The sequence below is a fragment of the Pygocentrus nattereri genome, chromosome 23 (assembly GCF_015220715.1).
Source record: "Pygocentrus nattereri isolate fPygNat1 chromosome 23, fPygNat1.pri, whole genome shotgun sequence".
Lineage (NCBI taxonomy): Eukaryota > Metazoa > Chordata > Actinopteri > Characiformes > Serrasalmidae > Pygocentrus > Pygocentrus nattereri.
Genome location: NC_051233.1, coordinates 16,269,704 through 16,290,040, shown reverse-complemented (window position 1 = coordinate 16,290,040; position 20,337 = coordinate 16,269,704). Strand labels below are relative to the sequence as shown.

General features: G+C 42.6%; 1 protein-coding gene and 1 long non-coding RNA gene across 5 annotated transcripts in view; one reads left to right on the top strand and one right to left on the bottom strand.

The window, feature by feature from the left end:
* Positions 1-2,385: 2,385 nt before the first annotated feature.
* LOC108443851 lies at positions 2,386-4,872 on the top strand. Its single transcript, XR_001859184.2, has 2 exons — positions 2,386-2,691; positions 3,246-4,872. It is a non-coding gene; the product is annotated as an uncharacterized LOC108443851 (long non-coding RNA).
* A 1,474-nt stretch (positions 4,873-6,346) lies between these two features.
* The window catches only part of pisd (phosphatidylserine decarboxylase), a 43,382-nt gene continuing 29,391 nt past the window's right edge, over positions 6,347-20,337 (bottom strand). For all 4 annotated transcript variants that reach the window (XM_017724727.2, XM_017724728.2, XM_017724726.2 and 1 more), the window contains 4 exons: positions 14,831-14,969; positions 14,490-14,639; positions 13,015-13,175; positions 6,347-7,850 (listed from right to left, as the gene is read on the bottom strand). In XM_017724727.2, coding sequence (XP_017580216.1) covers positions 7,626-7,850; positions 13,015-13,175; positions 14,490-14,639; positions 14,831-14,969 — 675 coding nt within the window. In that variant the 3' untranslated portion in view covers positions 6,347-7,625. The remainder of the gene's footprint in view (positions 7,851-13,014; positions 13,176-14,489; positions 14,640-14,830; positions 14,970-20,337) is intronic.

The following is a 20,337-nucleotide window of genomic DNA, read 5'->3' as shown; positions in this document are numbered from 1 at the left end:
AGGCTGATATCAAATTGTGGGAAATGCTGGTTGCAGTTATTGCTGAAGTTCATGAAATATTATTTTAAAGGGGCACTTACTTTTTCACACAGCTGATTTACATATTTGTTTTGTTTATTTTTTGTTTACATGTGTGTTTTGTATTTGAAAAGGTTGTCTTTCCTTAACACATTTTGTTTAAACATCTAAAAGCATTCACTGTGACAAATATGCACATATACAGTCAAAATCAAGAAGATTGCAATGTTTTTATGGCATTGAATATTATAACAAGAAATATACTTTTTTTTTTAGAAATAGATACATTTTTAGATGTTCACATAAAACGCCAATGGAAGTCCAATGAGAACCAATATTACTAAATAATACTATTAACATAAAACCTGTTGCCAAGCTTAAATGTCTATTTGGTTGCATATTAACATTAACTTATCTATTTAATATAAAAACTAAATTTGAGAAAAATATAATATCTGCATATATACCTCACTCTTCCATGCTTTATTTACCATAAAATAATGTACTGCCAAATTAAATGACATCAGGCAAAAATTAAGCCTTTGGAGAAGAAATGTTTTTATTTATTTGTCATGTAAAAGTCATGTAATTTTCTGTCTAGCTCATCACTTTTCACTTTGTCACAGTAATGGCAATATCAGTGTTAGCTGACAAAAAAATCAAATATGGTTTCTGAGGTTAGAATTATTATTTTTTGGGTAAGATATCTGTTGCTATTTAATGTATACTGTGTGATGTGTTCAGAGAAGCAGCCCCTTTTCATGATATTCTCACCTCTGTACTTCACTGTAGACTGGGGTTCAATCCCCACCTGGGTAAACACCCTACACTATACCAATAAGAGTCCTTGGGCAAGACTCCTAACACTGCCTTCGCCTTGCTGTGTAAAAATGATCAAATTGTAAGTCGCTCTGGACAAGAGCGTCAGCCAAATGCTGTAAATGTAAATGTGTTCTTAATGCTGTGAGTTTTACAAATTCAGTTGGCATTTGATGACATTTTGTTTTAAAGAAGGTGGAGAGCCACGAAGAAAGATCTCTTTCAGTGAAAAGGCAGCGCTATTGTCTTTTAAAGATAAGATATGAGCATTCATGCTTAATATAACCAGGGACATGAACTCACAAGGTTAAAAACACATACAGTCACACAGGGAGAGTTCAGCTGTAACACTTAACCTCCCATTTTCCTTTGCCTTTAGCTTTACCAGAGTTGCTGTTGCCATAACAACATGTGCTTTAAAGAGCCTCTCAAGCCCTGTCATGTGTTTTTGTCACTTTTCTACCAGAAAATAGTGTGGACACACAGCAGGCACAGAGAATGCAGCATATGACCCACTAAAATAGTGCTAACTTTATGTATTATAATAGAGTGCAACAACTGTGTGACTGTGCGTAGACATTTCTCTGTGTGTTAGTGACTGCATAGTGGAAAGGTGACATTACACCAGTTCTACCTGCCCTCCTTAAGGAAGTATTTCAGATCAACCTGTCTAGCACCGCCTTCTCCTAGCACTCCATTCTGTTAAATATAGCTGCATTCACACTTAGCACTATGACATCTAGAGGACTAACAAGAATGTATTAGAACCAGTATGTGTGCATTGAGATGGTGCTGCGTCATTCAGCTTTCTGAAATATAATGGCATTCCATCAACATAGTTAATCACTTGAAGTATATCCCAAGTCAGACAAGATCATTCTGTTTATTATAGCTTAAAAGGAATAATTCATCTAAATGTGCTAATGTTGGTAAGGAATGAGGACTACTGGGGGCATTTATAGTGTTATTGTTTAAACTAAATTTAGCCATAATAGCATTTTGGACAACAAGAACAAACAAAATAAAAGCTACAAAAAAAGCAGAAAAAACAATAAACACATTTTACCTAAATGATTTTAGTACATATGAATGAAATTACCCACAGTTTAAGGATTTCACTGCATAGCTTAGCCATGTCTGGGTATGCTATTGTAAAGTAGACGTAATTTTTTATTAATTTCAAAGATCTAAATTAGTATTCCAAAGCTGTGACAAAAATCTAACAAGAGTAGTTTCATTAATGGGGTAGTTGCAGGGACAACAAAAGCCATACAATAGCATTTCATGTGGAATTTCTGTTTTCCATCCAGTTGTGAGGAATGCGGTTAAACATACATGCTGACCATTCCGCTGAAAAGCTCATCTAAACGGAATATCCAGAACTCGGGGCCAATATCTGCCCTACATTTTGTTGTGTGAGCAACACAATATGCATATGATTAGTTTACATACTTTCCCCCATTTCTTTTCTTTCTAGAAATCCCTCTCAACAGTGTCGTTTACTGCAGCCAGGGACACTGCAATCCATTTAAACATGGAAAACACACCTGTGGCTGTGAAACGCAGGAGGGACATTCCTGAGTTGACAACCCATCCCCCACCTGCAGACTAACTCCTTAATGTAGTGATTGTGCTGGGACACTCAAGGGCGGGGTTACACAAACACTGCCAGTCAGGGCTCAAACCAAACGCGAGTTTCACCTCGACAGCCACTTCATCTGCTCAGGTGTGCGACATTACGCTTCCAAAAAAGGAAGAACAGCTCTTGTACAGCTCACTGGAGACCCAACACACCTGCTCTGGGGCCTGATGATACACAACCACCATTTCTCTCCACAGAACATACGTTCATCGGTAGGAACTTCTCTTCTAATTTGTGTACTGCTATTGCTTACAGATCCGTTGATTCAGTTTGTCTGTATGAGGGTCATTTTAAGTATAAAAAAGGGGTGAAACTATATATTATTTGATTGAAATGATTGTTGAGCACTAATCTAGTCTTATCAAGTAAGCCCTATTAGGTTGTGCCCTGCAATATCACACAGAAAACTTTTGAAGGAAGGTAATAAATTACAACTATTTTCTTAAACATAAAGGTTCTGAATTGGTTATTGGCATGAAAATATGGTACGGGGGGCGGGAACTTTATTTGGTAGTTTTACACTCACTCTCCTTATTTACAAAAATTGTTCTTCAAAGGACCATCAGTTAAAAAATTCTTTAAGCAACCAAAAGTCTATGTTTTATGGCAAATTATTTTGGCACCATTTATTTTTGAGAGTGTAGGTGAGCTTGTTGCAGTCATATAGTGCACATGATCCTCCTACATAAACAATTTCCTTGTGCTTTAATTAAAAAAAGAATTATAAGAAAAATCATCTTTGGTAAGCTCTTCTGTATTTCCATAGGTGTCAAGCCAATCAGGAACATCGTGTCAACCTTACTGTTGATGGTACAGCTTCATGCCTAATCTTCTTCTGTGCTAAGCCATAGAAGGTTACCCTTAGTTAGCCTTGGACTGACAAAGTTTGACACCATGAATCTTTCTTTGGACAACCCTTATGGCAATGTCACCATTCCCCGTGCTAAGCTACGTGAATATGGAGACTCCAGCATGGTCATCATCAACCCAATGACCCTGGAAAGCTCTTACAATGGTAGCTCTGCTCAAAACCCTTATGGGAGCTTCAAACCCCAAGGAGAGGAGAGTTCAGCTGGTGTGCCTGTCTACGGAGAGGTGAGAGATAACAATCAGCGTCCACCTCCATATAACAGCCAGGGCACCTACACGGTGAAGGAGGATGAAGAGCAAGTGGGCCGCTGCTATTCCTGCTGCTGTCGCTGCCGGAGGAAGATGTGAGAGCCAGCCTCCCCCGTGGAGCGAAAGACCCTGGATTTACAATTTCGGAGAGAAAGGAACTGAATGGGCTAAGTTTTCTAGAGCAACTCCATGCAGTGGTTCTAATATCTGAACATTTGACAGCCAAGAAGATTTTCCAGAAATCCCATTTATTAAACAGACTGGACACCTTCTCAGTGGTAACCTGTGGACACTTGTCCACCACAAACTAAATTCAACACACTGCCTGCTCCTTTGCCCTTATTGAAGTCATTGCATAATTACAAATGGATTAGCTTTGCAAACAGTGTTTCTACTGTACTACATATTTGAGAGAGATGGCCTTTGCACTGAAGTACTTGATCGCTCTTGTCCAACTGCTTTGTGCCTGGTACAGTGTACTCTGGTATTGTGTAAGTGATGACAAAGTTTGGCATCTGTGATGTCTAGAAACTATGATTGTTTTCGTTTGTTTTGGTGCCATGCAGTCATCCTGCTTTCTTGCACAGTTTCAACATGCTTGACTCAAGGCAGTATTTCCATTCAAACACCTTCCTAGTTCAGGTTTGTTAGGTATGTGAGATGGCATTTGGTTGAGGCCACTGTTCAACTTTTAGGTCTCTGGATCGTTGTAGTCTTTTGTACAGGGTGAGGTTGTAAGTTTCAGGTCGACCACACCCTACAAATCTGCCTTACACAGAGCAGGCTGGGGAGCCAGAACAAGAGCACATTCTTTCTTTCTGAAAGGCACTTCACTTTAATTCGTTTCAACGGAGCTCACAGGCTCACTCTCCTCGACAAAGCTTTGTCAGTTATGCATAAGAATGGCTCAGTCTATGGACAGACAAATCTGCAATACCTTTCAATACACTCTTGTATTTTGCACACATCACCACAGGAAATGGACGTTAGCCCTACTATGCTGTCTAGTACTATAAAGCAACTGCAGCATCTGGTAACAAGGAAGACCAAAGGCAAATATTTTGAATTGCACCTGGACATCCACTGTCATATGTGGTGGCATCTTACTTATTGGAAATAGATACATTAGAAATATGCTAGTAGTAAAGTAGTAGTGAAAATATTTTTAAGAAAATCTTTCACCAACCTGAAGGACACTGCTACAGAGGAAAAAAAACTAGACTACATTATCAGTCTAGATACACAAAACCAATTAAAATGTTTGAATATCTTGAGTATGAAAGGCAGTACATATTTTTTGCACCAGCAGCTTTATTTTTAAAGAGCCTTTCCAACACACACACACATATATATTTGTGTATGTATGTATGATAGGTGCCCTGTGATGGACTGGCGACCTGTCCAGGGTGTATCGTGCCTTTCGCCCGAAGACTGCTGGGATAGGCTCCAGCACCCCCCCGCGACCCTGACGGAGAAGCGGCTTGGAAGATGGATGGATGGATGGATGTATGATAGGTGTGTGTGTCTCAGAATAAGAATGCTGACCATTTTTTACCATTCATACCCTGACCATGCTTAGTAGTACTAGTGCTGGGATCATATGGGTCTAGTTATGTCAGATAAAAGTTTCTCTAATAAGCAGAACCTATGTGGCTTTTGACCTAAAAGACGGCAGGTTGGCAGAAAGAATGACATCAGCAGCTGAACCGGTTTGGGACAGAGGACCTTGAAGTTAAAGAAAAAGGGTGCGGCGTTTTCTGCATTTCCTGGAAAAATGATGAGTGGTGTGTATAAATGCTAGACTGGCTGGTTTAGACTAGAAGGAGATGAGACATTTTACTCTGGACCTCAGATCCTTAGAGACTAAAGCCATATTCGAGAGGGATTAGTTTTACCTAGGGACCTGATCTAATTTGAGTAATTACCAACACGCTCCGTCATTTGAATCCAGTATGAATCTGACATGCCCCTAATTTTTACAAGTCTGCTAAGGAATAATGCTTGAGTGAATTACCTCTTATAATAAGCCAAACTCACAACAACCTAAGTTCAACTGTATTTATGTAGATTCTATCCTTTGCTTTTACAATGAACTCAAGTTGTGCTTTCTTGCAATCATGAATGACTGTTTAATTTATTCCCTCACTAAATACAAAACTACTCTGTAAGGCATGCTGTAGGTTTAATCTTGTTAGCTAGCAACCTTATACTACCCTAATTAAGTTATTTAAATCTAAGTTTTTACTAATGAAAATCCATTCCAGTTTAAGCTATTGTTTTAAAGGTTGAAGGAATTAATAGTATTTTGTGTAGTAAAGGGAAAAGCTTCTTGATTTTTTTTAATCACTACTCCAAGGGAGAAATGTTGACACCACACCTTCTTTTAAAGAATGTTCCAAAATTTATTAATGATGTAGCTTGCATTTGCAACTATACTAGTAGTTAAAATCTATGCCATGTTAAATGATTCACCCTTACAATTGACTTATTACATAAAAAAAACTGAAGATCTGAAGCCCTGGTTTTGCAATATCCACTGTTTTGATGTTTTGGTGAAGGCCCCACCTGTTATACCCTTTTCTTTTCTGTTTTGTATGGTCCTGTAAGCAGGGAGTGAGGAATTCCTTTAGATCAGAGCAGAAGATTGCTATACTCCTTCCCATTGGATTATCACTAAAACACAACCCCAAGCTCACCAAAACAATAGTGAAGTCATAAGAATCAAAGTTTCAGATTTATACCAAAGCATAAAACAACAAAAATGTAGCATTTATTGGCACTGCTGGAGACTTGAGAGAAGAATATGGGGCAAGATGGTTTCAGGACAGCAAAGCTGTCTTTAGTTTTTAGTAACCATCATCATTTATATGATGCTGATGAATGTTGAGAACATTAAAGAAATAGAGCACCTGAGACTAACAAAAATGTCTCAGGTGCAGGTGACCTCCAAAACTAGTAACTCCTTTGTGCTTGGATAAGTCTGAAATATGTGCCTTTTGTGCAGGTATGAGAACTCCTTCCATCTTTAGCTAGCTACCAGAGTACAGTAGTGTTGTACTGTGCATAACCGTTTCTCTACACTGTAAATAAAAACACAAGTCTTGGCACTCAGCAGAAAAGATAACATGTGGGTTACTTTCTGCATGCTGTAAGCAAATCTTCTCCAGCTTTATGAATTCACCATCAATGAAACCATTATCCTGAATGAAAATGTGTTGTGTTTAGAATGTGGAGAAATGTACTACAGTCCAATTATTAACATATATTATAGTGCCATTCTGGCAGTGTAGTCAAAGATTGACACAATTAGAAGTATAACCAGAACCTGAAGGCAGCATATCTAATTTGCAAAGCAAAGTATGGCAGCGATTCTTTCAAATCTTTCCAGAACAGTAATTCCACTGTCCAAGCTAGCTCCATCATAGTTCAATATCAAAACAGTTTAATATCAAAAGCTAGACAGAGGTCCCATATGAAAGAGTCAGCAAGAGAAGAGAAAGTGTGGCAAAAGAGAAGAACAGTATAGTATTTTATACATTCCTTCATTATACCTGTGTTTGTATTCAGGTGTGATTCAAGCCCGCACGCAACTCAGTGTGCAAAGGTGTTGGTCAGTGTCAATGTTTACTCGGTTTATACCAAAAATCACATCCTGGTAAAAAGGCAATGTGGGGGGGTGGGGGGGGGGGGGGGGGTGAACTACAAAAAAAGAAAAATAGAAAAATAATTTAGAGCAAAAACATGGCAATTTGTGGTAAACATTTTTACATTTTGTTACAACATATTGATGGTCTTAGCTTAGTCTTTAACAGAGGACTTACAATAAAAGCAAACCTGTTATAAAATGCTCCAAAGTAAATAAGATGATTCCAATTATAATAATGCAACAGCGGTGGTTTGTGTCAGTACAAATGAAACCACTCTCAATGTATGCGAGTGTGTTCCTTGGTGTGCGTGTTAGTGGTTGAGACCCTGCTTAAGTTTGCACACATGTGTGTGTCCATGGACAAGATCCACTCTTCTCACGTTACATAGTCCCGAGAGGTTCTCCAAAGCGGATCTTCTGACCTGCTGTCAGGCTGAAAGTGAAGTCCTGTGGAGCTTCAAACAGGAGCACAATAGTGGAACCCAAGTTGAACTCACCCAGGTGCTCGCCCTTGCGCATGCATACACCCTCTCGGTTGTTGTTGGAGACATAGCTCAAGTCGTTATACGAACCTTTATTGTAGCGAGGGCTGTTTGTATGCAGCTCCTAAAGAGGAAAGATGCATTTGTTAATGCTAACAGAGATTTTAATTTTGTGTTTTAAATCATTACAACCTATCTAATCAAGAACAGAAGAAAAGTAATGGGTCTCTTGTCTGGTTTGGTTTGTTTTTGTTATTACCCATTCCAGACTGAAAGAACTAGACTAGACTAGAAGCTTTAGATTAGAAGTTTTGTGCTCTCCTAGTCTAATGAAGTTTAGTTCATTAGACTAGGAGAGCACAAAACTTCTAATGCTTCTTCATCATGGGACAAATCCTCCAGCTTTATCAAGCTTTATCAGGGTATTTCTCTTTAAGCTGAATTTACAGCTTTTGTTGATTTTTGAAGTGAAAGGAAATGTACAACACTAGCAGAAAACTACTTTGGACACCCTTCTATTTGTGAAATCACAAAACCTTTATGACTTATTAGGCTTTAATTGACTCAATAGGGCCATCAGGAAGGTCAAGAATCGTCATTAGGCATTGTCAACTGATGCCTACGAAGAGGGCTGTAATGGGGGGAGGGCTATAAAAATATATATAATCATAGTACTTCCAGAAGAAATTTAAGAAATATCAGTTAAGACGAACTATGGAAGTCGACACAAGATCTGGATGACCAAGAAAATTCCGAGAAAGGAGAAAGGCAAAAGAAAACCAGATATGACAGCAAAGGACCTGCAGAAAGTAAAGATGCACCATTTTACTAAGTAGCATTATTAGACAAAAATGATCTGCATGAAAGCATTAGCAGAAGGAAACCTGACCCACGACCTGTCTGAAGTATGCAAAACAGTTTAACCAGTGGGGTCTAAAAGTCTGAGATTACATTGAAAGTCTGGTATTTGTTTAATTTAAACCCAAAAATAAACAATAGAATGTTTTAGAATCTTGAAAAATGTAAACAAAATAATGACAAAATATGATAAACAAAATAAGATAAAATGATGAAATTCATAACAATGACATTCTGCCCAATTTGTATCTTATGCAGTACATTCCAGCTTGAGCATGTCATTAAAGAAAAAGAAGACACTTTTTACTCCAACTGCTATGCTGATATCATCTGAAATGAAATGCTTTGGATTGACTAAGAGAGGAATGCATATTAGAAGCATTTTTACTAGTGGTCTCAGACTTTTGAACCCTATCATTGATGAGCAAGAGACATTTCAGAATGAGGCATTTCACATGTGCACTGATGAAGTGGAAAAAAAGTGGAACTATTTGGCCACAATCACCAAAGGTATGTCTGCAGGAAAATTAAGAGCAAAAAAAAAAAAAAAAAAAAAAAAAAAAAACACCTGTCCAACTTTTAAGCATGGAAGTGGATTTATTACGCTTTGGGTTGTGTGGCACCCAGTGGCTCAGACAAATTTGTACACGTAGGTAAAGGAATGGATTCCACTAATACTGTCAAATTCTGGAAGCAAATGTGACAGTCAGTAAAGAAACTGAAGCTAAAAAAAAGAGACTGGCTTCAACAACAGGAATGATCCAAAACAATTCCAAATCTACTATGAATCAATTACAAAAAACAACACAAGCTGAAGCTTTCGGAATGGCCCTGACTTGAACATTGTTGAAAATCTCTCCATGCTGTTCATGCAAGACGACCCAAGAATATTACTAGAGGCACTTTGCAAGAAAGAGTAGGTAAAAATCCTAAGCAAAAGAAAAGAAAGACTCCAAACTTTCTACAAAAAGCATCGACAAACTGTGAAACTGCCAAAGGGGTTATTGTTATTGACTTAGTAAAGTACCCAAACTTTTGCACATGCTAAAATTACTATTTTATTAAATATTTATTAATTCATCAATTTTAACAGAACTGTGCATTAACATTCATAAAATTTCACTTCAAAAATATGTATCATTTGGCCAAGGGGCCCAAAACGTTGGCATACAGTTGTACAGGTTCTTCATTTTAAATTATCTGGCAAACTAATAAATCCCGCTTTATGAAGTTCCCCCTTGCATCTGTATTTACAGGACAACTCCTAACATTTAACTCTCCTGCACTGTCACTTCACTCATTGACCCACAGTGTTATGCAACCCTGGTGCAGACCATTGATGAGTCAACAGATTACCCTGTCTCCCACTAGAAATGAGGTCAACTCTGTTTCTAGTGCTTGACCTAATATAATACTGATGATAAAAATACTTCAATGGAATTAACAGTACACATACCAATGATGGACACAAGCTGCCTCTCTGTATGGTCTGTGAACTGACAATTATCCACAATCACCTTAGCGTAGCTGGCCCAATGGCGCAGTATCCTATTAAACCCTACCGTAGGCGGAAGTAATGCCATGAGATATAATGAGCTGTTGAGAGGGTTGCGGATACGTTTTAGGATCAGCCTTCAGTTAGCTGAGCTAATCAAGAAGGAGAAGATTTAGGAATTGGTCCCCAGATACCCTTCTCACTGATCTATATTTATATTTACAGCATTTAAGTGACTTACAGCATGATTTATGTTTATTTGTTTATTTGTTTATTTATTTGTAAACAGTGAAAGGCAAAAGTAGTATTATAAGTCTTGCCCAAGGACTCTTATTGAAAAGTGTAGAGTGCTTGCCCAGGCAGGGGATCGAACCCCAGTCTACAGCATTGAAAGCACTGCTGGTTTGTTTGTTGTCTATTACAATAATACACTATGTCCTTAGGTATCAAACCATCTCCTCTGATTAGTGTTATTGCTGTAACGCACACAGCTTGTATAGTCTCCACAGAAAAGCACTGCCAATAGAATGATGGATTGTTTGTGAGCAGCTGCACCTAAACCTAAGGTCATCGTGCCTAATGCCAAGAGTCGACTAGAAGGGTACAGAACTCCCCATACCATACTCAGCAATTCACTAAGCAATGGAGCACCATCCAATACCTTTGGGAGGAGCTGGAGTGGTGTTTATGATCATCAGCATCCGACCTCACTAATGCACTAATAGTTTGCATACAGATCCTCACAGCAGTGTTCCAACATACAGTTCCAATATACAGAAGAAACACTTCTTTTGAACAAGTGTCTACAAACTTAGTGTTAAAATTACTTGTGATTTGTGGTGAAATGATGATTTTAGGGTCTATTAGTACTTTTTATTTTTAACATTTTCAGTATATTGTAGGAACAGTAAGATGACACCAAAAACAATATTAATTTAAAACCTGAAAGTGATACATTTCCTTACTGTTCCATTCCAAGCCAAGAACCGGCTTCAGCTACGTTTTTAAAACCCCAAGAATGTCAGGAAAAGGCTAAGATACTGTGAAAGGAAAGGCTGAGTAAAGCACAGGCTTCTCTGTAATCTGAGAGCAGGTTGTTAAACCCTGCAGTCACAGACATTTCAATGTATTTATCCCTATATGACACAAAGTAAGCATTCAGATACAGAACGGGAAGCCAAGTGCTATAGGCATCTCACTTTTGACTTGTGCTAAGTGCTAGCTGACTACATGGGTTTCACATGGCACAGCAGGTTAAACTGATTTTGAAACAGTCCAAAAGATCATGTCTAGGGCTGTAGCAATTTGTTTATGACAGACTGCGCCAATGGAACTTGGAATGTTACCTCACTGCCGGGGAAGGAGCCTGAGTTGGTGCGCGAGGTTGAGAGATACCGGCTAGATATAGTCGGGCTCACCTCAACACACAGCTTGGGCTCTGGGTCCAATCTCCTTGAGAGGGGCTGGACTTTATTCTTTTCTGGGGTTGCCCATGGTGAGAGGCGGCAGGCAGCTGTGGGCTCTCTCATAGCCCCTCGATTCGGTGCCTGTATGTTGGGGTTTTCTCCGGTGGACGAGAGGGTAGCTTCCCTACGCCTTCCGGTTGGGGAACAGGTCCTGACTGCTGTCTGTGCTCATGCACCGAACAGCAGTTCAGAGTACCCAGCCTTCTTAGAGTCCTTGGGAAGGATGCTTGAAAGTGCTCCTCCTGGGGACTCTATTGTCCTACTGGGGGACTTCAACGCTCACGTGGGCAATGACAGTGTGACCTAGAAGGGTGTGATTGGGAGGAATGGCCTCTCTGATCTGAACTCGAGTGGTGTTCAGTTTTTGGACTTTTTGGACCACAGTTTGTCCATCAAGAACACCATGTTTGAACACAAAGATGTCCATAAGTGCACATGGCACCAGGACACCCTAGGCCGCAGTTCAGTGATTGACTTTGTAGTCGTGTCATCGGATTTGCGGCCATGTGTTTTGGACACTCGGGTAAAGAGACTCAGAGCAGAGCCACTGTTTCTTCACGTCGAGAGGAGCCAGTTGAGGTGGTTCGGGCATCTGGTTAAGATGCCTCCTGGACGCCCTCCTCGTGAGGTGTCACAGGCAAGTCCACCAGGGAGGAGACCCCGGGGAAGACCCAGGACACGCTGGCATGACTATATTGCCCAGCTGGCCTGGGAGCGCCTCGGAATCCCCCCCGGGGAGCTAGTGGAAGTGGCTTGGGAAAGGGAGGTCTGAGCCTCATTGCTTAAGATGCTGCTCCCGCAACCGAACCCCGGAGAAGCGGAAGATGATGGATGGATGGATGGAGACTGCACCAATGCTGTCAATTAATCGATTTACGTATGTATGGCTCTGTAACTTTGCTTTTGAAATATTTTGTTAGTTCTTGCTCTTGGTTTAATACACCATTTCAACAGCCTATAAAATTGCTTATTGTTAAAGTAGTGCATGTAAAGTTTACGGTGTTAAGTTAGTCTACAGGCTCATGACACTGTAGCCTATTGTTGTTAATAGGTTATCATGCTAAGCGATATGAAACTGTCTTTATGGATTCGATGCATATTCTAATCACAAAGTGCACATTCATATTTCACATGGAACGTTCCATGCAAGAAAAGCTATAGCACGGTTTTATCTGTTAGTTATCATTGGATGCAACTATTTTAAGAACTTTTAGAACTACAGACAGCATAATGGTATCAAAAGGAATAAGAATCCAGCCAATATCAGCAGAGAATCTTGGATTGGAGATGAAGAAAATGACTCTGATCCAATTCTATAACAAATCTAACCTGAAATACCAAAATACACTCACGTTATGTGGTCATATTGTTATCTGAGTATTTCCTCTAATGGGGTAGTATTGTGTAAAGCATGATAGCCTTCTTCTGGATTATCATTGTTAATGAATAGCTCATTTTAAAGCTCTGACCTTATCAAAGTAGATGCGGATGGATCCGACATTGGTAGCTCCAACAGCTGTTAGTGAAAAGAAACCATGTGTCCATTCCCCACTCAACACCACTCGTTCATTATGACAAAAGAGTTCTTTAATCCATCGTGCTACACCCGGGTTCACTGACATCAGAGAGCCTGTGAAAAACACACACACACATACACACAATAGACAGTCACCATTGAGAGAATAATGAAAGCCTGGGCATTAGGGTGATGTATTCAGATATTGGCAATGATTGACAAGTAAACAAATATCAATGCTTCAAAAGCAAATACTGCCATGTAATTTATTTTAAACAGCTTGCTAAATAATATTGAATGATATGTACATATAATGTTTTATTCCCTTTCACATTTTAAACAATTATTATGAAGCACGAAAAAGTTGTTAGGCTATGACAGAGTAACTTTCTCACTGGCTCTGCTGGAAGTTTTTTAGAGTGTGATACAATATCTGAATAAAATATTCTAATAGTCTTAAGTTTCTCCACACTGGGGAGCTATTAGCTTGCAGGTTGCTTTTGTATGCTTTAACATTAAAGAGAAAACACAGCCATGAACCCAAACCAGCTGGACCTCACAAATGCATGGTTTTTCATCCACAGCTTTCAAAACGAGAGATTAAAAAGCTTGTTACCAAAATACTTTGTTACTCAGTAATATGTTATTTAATATTTGATATTCATTAAATCATTTAATGTTAAAATAAAAACTATATAGGTGCACTTTGCTGTTCTGCAATTACAGACTGTAGTCCATCTGTTTCCCTGCATACTTTGTTAGCCCCTTTTTACCCTGTTATTCAGTGTTCAGGACCCTTATGGACCCTCACGGAGCAGGTACTATTTGGGTGGTGGAGCATTCTCAGCACTGCAGTAACACTGACATGGTGGTGGTGTGTTAGTGTGTGTTGCGCTGGTCTGAGTGGATCAGACACAGCAGTGCTACTGTAGTTTTAAACACTGTCCACTCACTGTGCACTCCATTAGACAATCCTACCTTATCAGTCCACCATGTAGATGTAAAGTCGAGAGATGATAGCTCATCTGCTGCTGCACAGTTCTGTTGGTCATCCTCTAGTCTTTCATTAGTAGTCATAGAATATTGCCCACAGGATGCTGTTGGCTATATATTTTTGGTAGGTCGATTATATTTAAAAACTCCAGCAGCACTGCTGTGTCTGATCCACTCAGACTCGTGCAAGACACATTAACACACCATCACCACATCAGTGTTACTGCAGTGCTGAGAATGTGCAGACCCTCTCTAATACTGTGTAAATGGAAATGGAAAATGCTTTATGATTTCCAACTCATGCTGACTTGACCCAAATAAACCATCACAACCGCTTCTGTATGTAACTGTTAACTCCACAAGCTGCAGAGCTACAAATCTGTGGATTTGACAGAACTTGAATTCAGAGAAAGAAGAAGTGGGGAGGTCACTTACCGGGGAAGTGGCGTCTATGTGCGACCCTCCAATCAGCTGGAGAGTGGAAGCAGTGGTAGTCACCAGGGGCCAGATACACCACGCAGTGGAACAGCGCATTTCCCTCCTTTGTGACCAGCAGGTCCTGGAAGGAGCTTGGGTCATCCTCATCTAACACAGACACGCGCACAGACACACACACACACACACACAAGCATAAACACTTGTCCTAAACAACAAAGTTCATTAGCCATTTTTTATAAGAAATATAACAAGGACAAAGCATAACTCAGATTGAATTCAAAAGCTCAGTCCAAGCCTGTGTGGACAGAAAATTTCAGAAATTTTCTAAAGGAACTCACTTCTGTTGATGGCTAAATTCTCAGCCCATGTGAATGGCCCAAGGAAGGTCTCCAGGGAGTAGGTGACACCTTTTACCTGCTCCACCTCGCAGTTCTTTACCCGGCCAAAGTGAAGGATCTTCCCGTCAGCTGGACTAATCTGAAGAAACGCACAGGAAAGTAAGAAAACCAGCTTGCTAGGGTAAATTTGGATTCAATTCAAAATAAACCATAGAGGAGGACTGATCTTCACCCGGTCTCCTCAGGTGTTTACAGTGGTCTTGGCCCTAAATTTCTTAATCGCGCCTTTTTGAAAACTAAATTAGACCTTTGTGCCGATTCATAAAAATGATTCTCAAAGCTTGTAAAATAACTAACTTTATATTTACTATTAGCAATAGTTATTATACATAGTATTACTTATTACTATTAAACATAACTACACAATCTAATTGCCATAAAACTGATGCTTTTATCCATTATCCTTACTTCAATACACACATGCAAGTCTAACATAGGACATAGGAGTACTGTAGTTCAATATTTACCAAAAAAAAAGCTCAGTGCATATACTCATACATTATTATTTCACTGCCCTCATTGCTAACAGATACATAAAATCAACCATATTCCTATGTAATCTCCAGAGACAAACAGAGCAGAGTGGGTCATACTGAAGAGCTCAGTGATGTGACATTTAACGGGGCACTGTGACAGTATACCAGCTTTCCACTTTTCAAAAAAGTGAAACCTCTGCCTTGCTAGAGCCAGCCTAGTCAATTGCAAGGGATGTTATTGTGAAAAGGAAACATCTAGGAGCAAAAACAGTCACATGAGCTCACAGAATGGGGCAACAAAGTAGTTTACCACGTAGTGGCCATGTAGTGTACACTATATACAGTGATGTTTGAAAGTCTGTGAACCCTTTGAATTTTCAATTTTTCTGCATAAATTTGACACAAAACTTCATCAGATTTTCAAACCTCAGGCCCAACAGATAAAAATTAGACTTGCTCATTTATTTATTATGGAAAATTATCCAATATTACATATCTGTGAGCGGCAAAGGTTTGTGAACCCTTACTTTCAGTATCTGGTGTGAGCCCCTTGTGCAGCAATAACTGCAACTAAACGTTTCCGGTAACTTAATTAGTCATGCACATCAGTTCGGTGGCGTGTCAGCCAATTCCTCCATACAAAACAGTTTCAACTCTTATGTTGGTGAGTTTCCCCCCTGAACTGCTTGCTTGAGGTCCTTCCACAATATTTCTATAGGATTATGGTTAGGACTATGACCTGGCCATTTAAAAATATTACCATTATTCTTCTTTAACCATTCTTTGGCAGAAAGGCTTATGTGCTCAGGGTTGTTGTATTGCTGCATGACCCAAGTTCTCTTGAGTTTCTGCTCTTGGACAGATGTTCTGTCATTTTCCTTTAGAATTTGCTGCTATATTTTAGAGTTCATTGTTCCATCAATGATTCCAAGCTGTGCTGGCCCAGATGCAGCAAAACAGGTCCAAATTATGTGTAGCACACCATGTGCTACCCTGGGCTCAAGGAGGACGCTGGAAGCAGGGCTGAGGGTTGCAGCAGCCATATTTTATTTGCACACCAAATAAATATAAACTAAAAAAAAAAAATAACCAAAGCTATGCTACACATTGGCCACTCTTCAGTGGCTTCAGACAGCTAAGCTTTCAGTCTTTTTACTCAAGCTTTTCAGCTCTGCCACTCAGTCATTTGTTGCTGCTGCTTGTCGTTCTCTCTACCTCTCTTCCCTCTCAGCTCTTTTTAAAAGCACCCAAACAGAGAGGGAAAGAGAGCTTGCTGCTCTGCCTCTCCGTCACCACTCCCAGCATGCAGGTTGGCTGCCCGGGTCGAACGGGAGGTGTAGTGAAGCGGCCTCGCTGTGTAACGGGGCGGGCTAGGGCGGCGGAGCTCAGGACTCACTCCTTGTCATCGTGCCTCTTGTTGCTGGCAGAGTCGTCATCCACCTTCTCCTCCTGCTGTCACTCGGGTCACTCTGCAGAACTCAGGCTTTGTGCTCCGCCCTCTCCCCACTCACGGCTCTCTCCCTGCAGTCCTGGACAAGGTTCGTCAGTGCTGGGTGTTTGGGCCCCGCCCACATGCCACATACCCCCACCACCCAACTCAGGCCGGGAACGCAGTCTGAGCTATCGAACAAAGTTGCTATGTGAGTAGAGACTCCAAAGCTGTTGCGTGGGTAGGGACTCCAACAGCGGCCAGTTGCGAGTCTTGGAGGCCGGCATGTCAGGGATGGGAGGGGAGAGAATGTGAGCTCCAAGTGCCCTCGGAGCAGGAAGCAGAGGGGGAAGAAGGGCTCCAGTCCTCCTGGGAGCTGGGACTGCAGGCTTGAGGAGTGGTGAGAGGGGGGCACCTGCCCCCATGCACACTGAACTTTGCTGCTCCACCAGCATGTTCCTGACCATTTGATGGGTTGCCACCTGCTGCTCCTCAAGCTGCGTCCAGTGCTTTTCAGCATCTTGGAAGACGGCCTGCGGCTCCCGCCAGCTGGCCAGGTGCAGGTGGACCAGGGTCTTGATGCCCACTTCTTCTGCCACGGAGACTCTCTCAGTGTGTTAGCGTCCACCTCCCAGGTATTGGCAACACTGTAGCACGTCCTACCCCGGGCTCAAGGAGGACACTGGAGGCAGGGTTTAGGGTTGCAGCAGCCATATTTTATTTGCACACCAAATAAACAAAAAGCCTCTCCATGGATCACCACCTTATCGTGGTGGAGGGGTTTGCGTGCTTGATTGATCCTAGGAGCTATGTTGTCTGGAGCAAAAGCTCCTGGTAGGGTCTCCCATGGCAAACTGGTCCTAGGTGACAGGTCAGACAAAGTGTGATCCATAATAACCCCTATGAGAAGACAAGAACAGGATTTGTGTACCCTGCCCGGATCAGGGTTACCGGGGCCCCACCCTGGAGCCAGGCCTGGGGGAGGGGCTCGCCAGCGAGCGTCTGGTGGCCGGGCATTGACTCATGGTGCCCGGCCGGGCCCAGCCCAAAGGAGTTACATGAGTCCCCCCTCCCATCGACCCACCACCAATGGGAGGGGCAGTAGTAGGGGTTCGGTGCTTTGTGGATCGGGCAGTGTCCGAAGGCTTGGGCCTTGGCGTTCTGATCCTCGGTTGCTGAAACTGGCTTTTGGAACTTGGAACGTTACCTCACTGGCGGGGAAGGAGCCTGAGTTGGTGCGCGAGGTTGAGAGATACCGGCTAGATATAGTCGGGCTCACCTCAACACACAGCTTGGGCTCTGGGTCCAATCTCCTTGAGAGGGGCTGGACTTTATTCTTTTCTGGAGTTGCCCATGGTGAGAGGCGGCGGGCAGGTGTGGGCTTTCTCATAGCCCCTCGACTCGGTGCCTGTATGTTGGGGTTTTCTCCGGTGGACGAGAGGGTAGTTTCCCTACGCCTTCGGGTTGGGGAACGGGTCCTGACTGCTGTCTGTGCTTATGCACCGAACAGCAGTTCAGAGTACCCAGCCTTCTTAGAGTCCTTGGAAAGGGTGCTTGAAAGTGCTCCTCCTGGAGGCTCTATTGTCCTACTGGGGGACTTTAACGCCCACGTGGGCAATGACAGTGAGACCTGGAGGGGTGTGATTGGGAGGAATGGCCTCTCTGATCTGAACCCGAGTGGTGTTCAGTTTTTGGACTTCTGTGCAAACCACAGTTTGTCCATCACGAACACCATGTTTGAACACAAGGATGTCCATAAGTGCACATGGCACCAGGACACCCTAGGCCGCAGTTCAATGATTGACTTTGTAGTCGTGTCATCGCACTTGCGGTCATGTGTTTTGGACACTTGGGTAAAGAGAGGAGCTGAGCTGTCAACTGATCACCACCTGGTGGTGAGTTGGTTCAGGTGGTGGGGGAAGATGCCGGTCAGACCAGGCAAGCACAAACGTATAGTGAGGGTTTGCTGGGAACGTCTGGCAGAAGAACCTGTCAGATTGATCTTCAACTCACACCTCCGTCAGAACTTTGACCAGATATCGGGGGAGGTGGGGGACATAGACTCAGAATGGGCCATGTTCCGTTCCTCCATTGTTGAAGCGGCTGACTGTAGCTGTGGCCGTAAGGTAGTTGGTGCCTGTCGGGGCGGTAATCCTCAAACCCGGTGGTGGACACCCCAGGTGAGAGATGCCGTCAAGCTGAAGAAGGAGTCCTACCGGGTATGGTTGGCCTGTGGGACACCAGAGGCAGCTGGCAGGTATCGACAGGCAAAGCGATCTGCAGCTTCAGTCGTCGCCAAGGCAAAAACCCGTGTATGGGAGGAGCTTGGTGAGGCCTTGGAAAGTGACTTTAAGTCGGCTCCGAAAAGATTCTGGCAAACCGTCAGGCGACTCAGAAGGGTAAAGCAGTGTGCCACTAGCACTGTATATAGTGGAGATGGTGTGCTGCTGACTTCGACTGAAGACGTCATTGGGCGGTGGAAGGAATACTTTGAGGACCTTCTCAATCCCACCGACACGTTCTCCAGAGTCTGGGGACATAGGAATAGGCTTGTCCATTACTGAGGCCGAAGTCGCTAAGGTAGTTAAGAAGCTCCTTGGTGGCAAGGCTCCAGGGGTGGATGAGATCCGCCCTGAGTTCCTCAAGGCTCTGGATGTTGTGGGGCTGTCTTGGCTGACACGCCTTTTCAACATTGCGTGGACATCGGGGGCGGTGCCACTGGATTGGCAGACTGGGGTGGTGGTGCCTCTTTTTAAAAAAGGGGACCGGAGGGTGTGTTCCAACTACAGGGGAATCACACTCCTCAGCCTCCCTGGTAAGGTCTATGCAGGGGTACTGGAGAAGAGAGTCCGGCTTATAGTTGAACTTCGGATCCAGGAGGAGCAGTGTGGGTTCCGTCCTGGTCGTGGAACACTGGACCAACTCTTCACCCTCTCCAGGGTTCATGGGAGTTTGCCCAACCAGTCCACATGTGCTTTGTGGATCTGGAGAAGGCATTCGACTGTGTTCCCCGGGGTATTCTGTGGGAGGTGCTTCGGGAGTACGGGGTACATGGCTCTTTGCTACGAGCCATTCAGGCCCTGTACAAACAAAGCAGGAGTTTGGTTCGCATGGCCGGCAGTAAGTCAGACCTGTTCCCAGCGAGAGTTGGACTCCGTCAGGGCTGCCCTTTGTCACCGATTCTATTCATAATTTTTATGGATAGAATTTCTAGGCGCAGTCAGGGGATGGAGGGTGTCCGGTTTGGTGACCTCAGGGTCACATCGCTGCTGTTTGCAGATGATGTGGTCCTATTGGGGACATCAGGCCGCGAACTTCAGCTTTCGCTGGATCGGTTTGCAGCCGAGTGTGAAGCGGCCGGGATGAGAATCAGTACCTCCAAATCAGAGACCATGGTTCTCAGGCGGAAAAGGGTGGAGAGCCCTCTCTGGGTCGGGGATAGGCTCTTGCCTCAAGTGGAGGAGTTCAAGTATCTCGGGGTCTTGTTCACGAGTGATGGTACAAGGGAGCGGGAGATTGACAGGCGGATTGGTGCTGGGTCA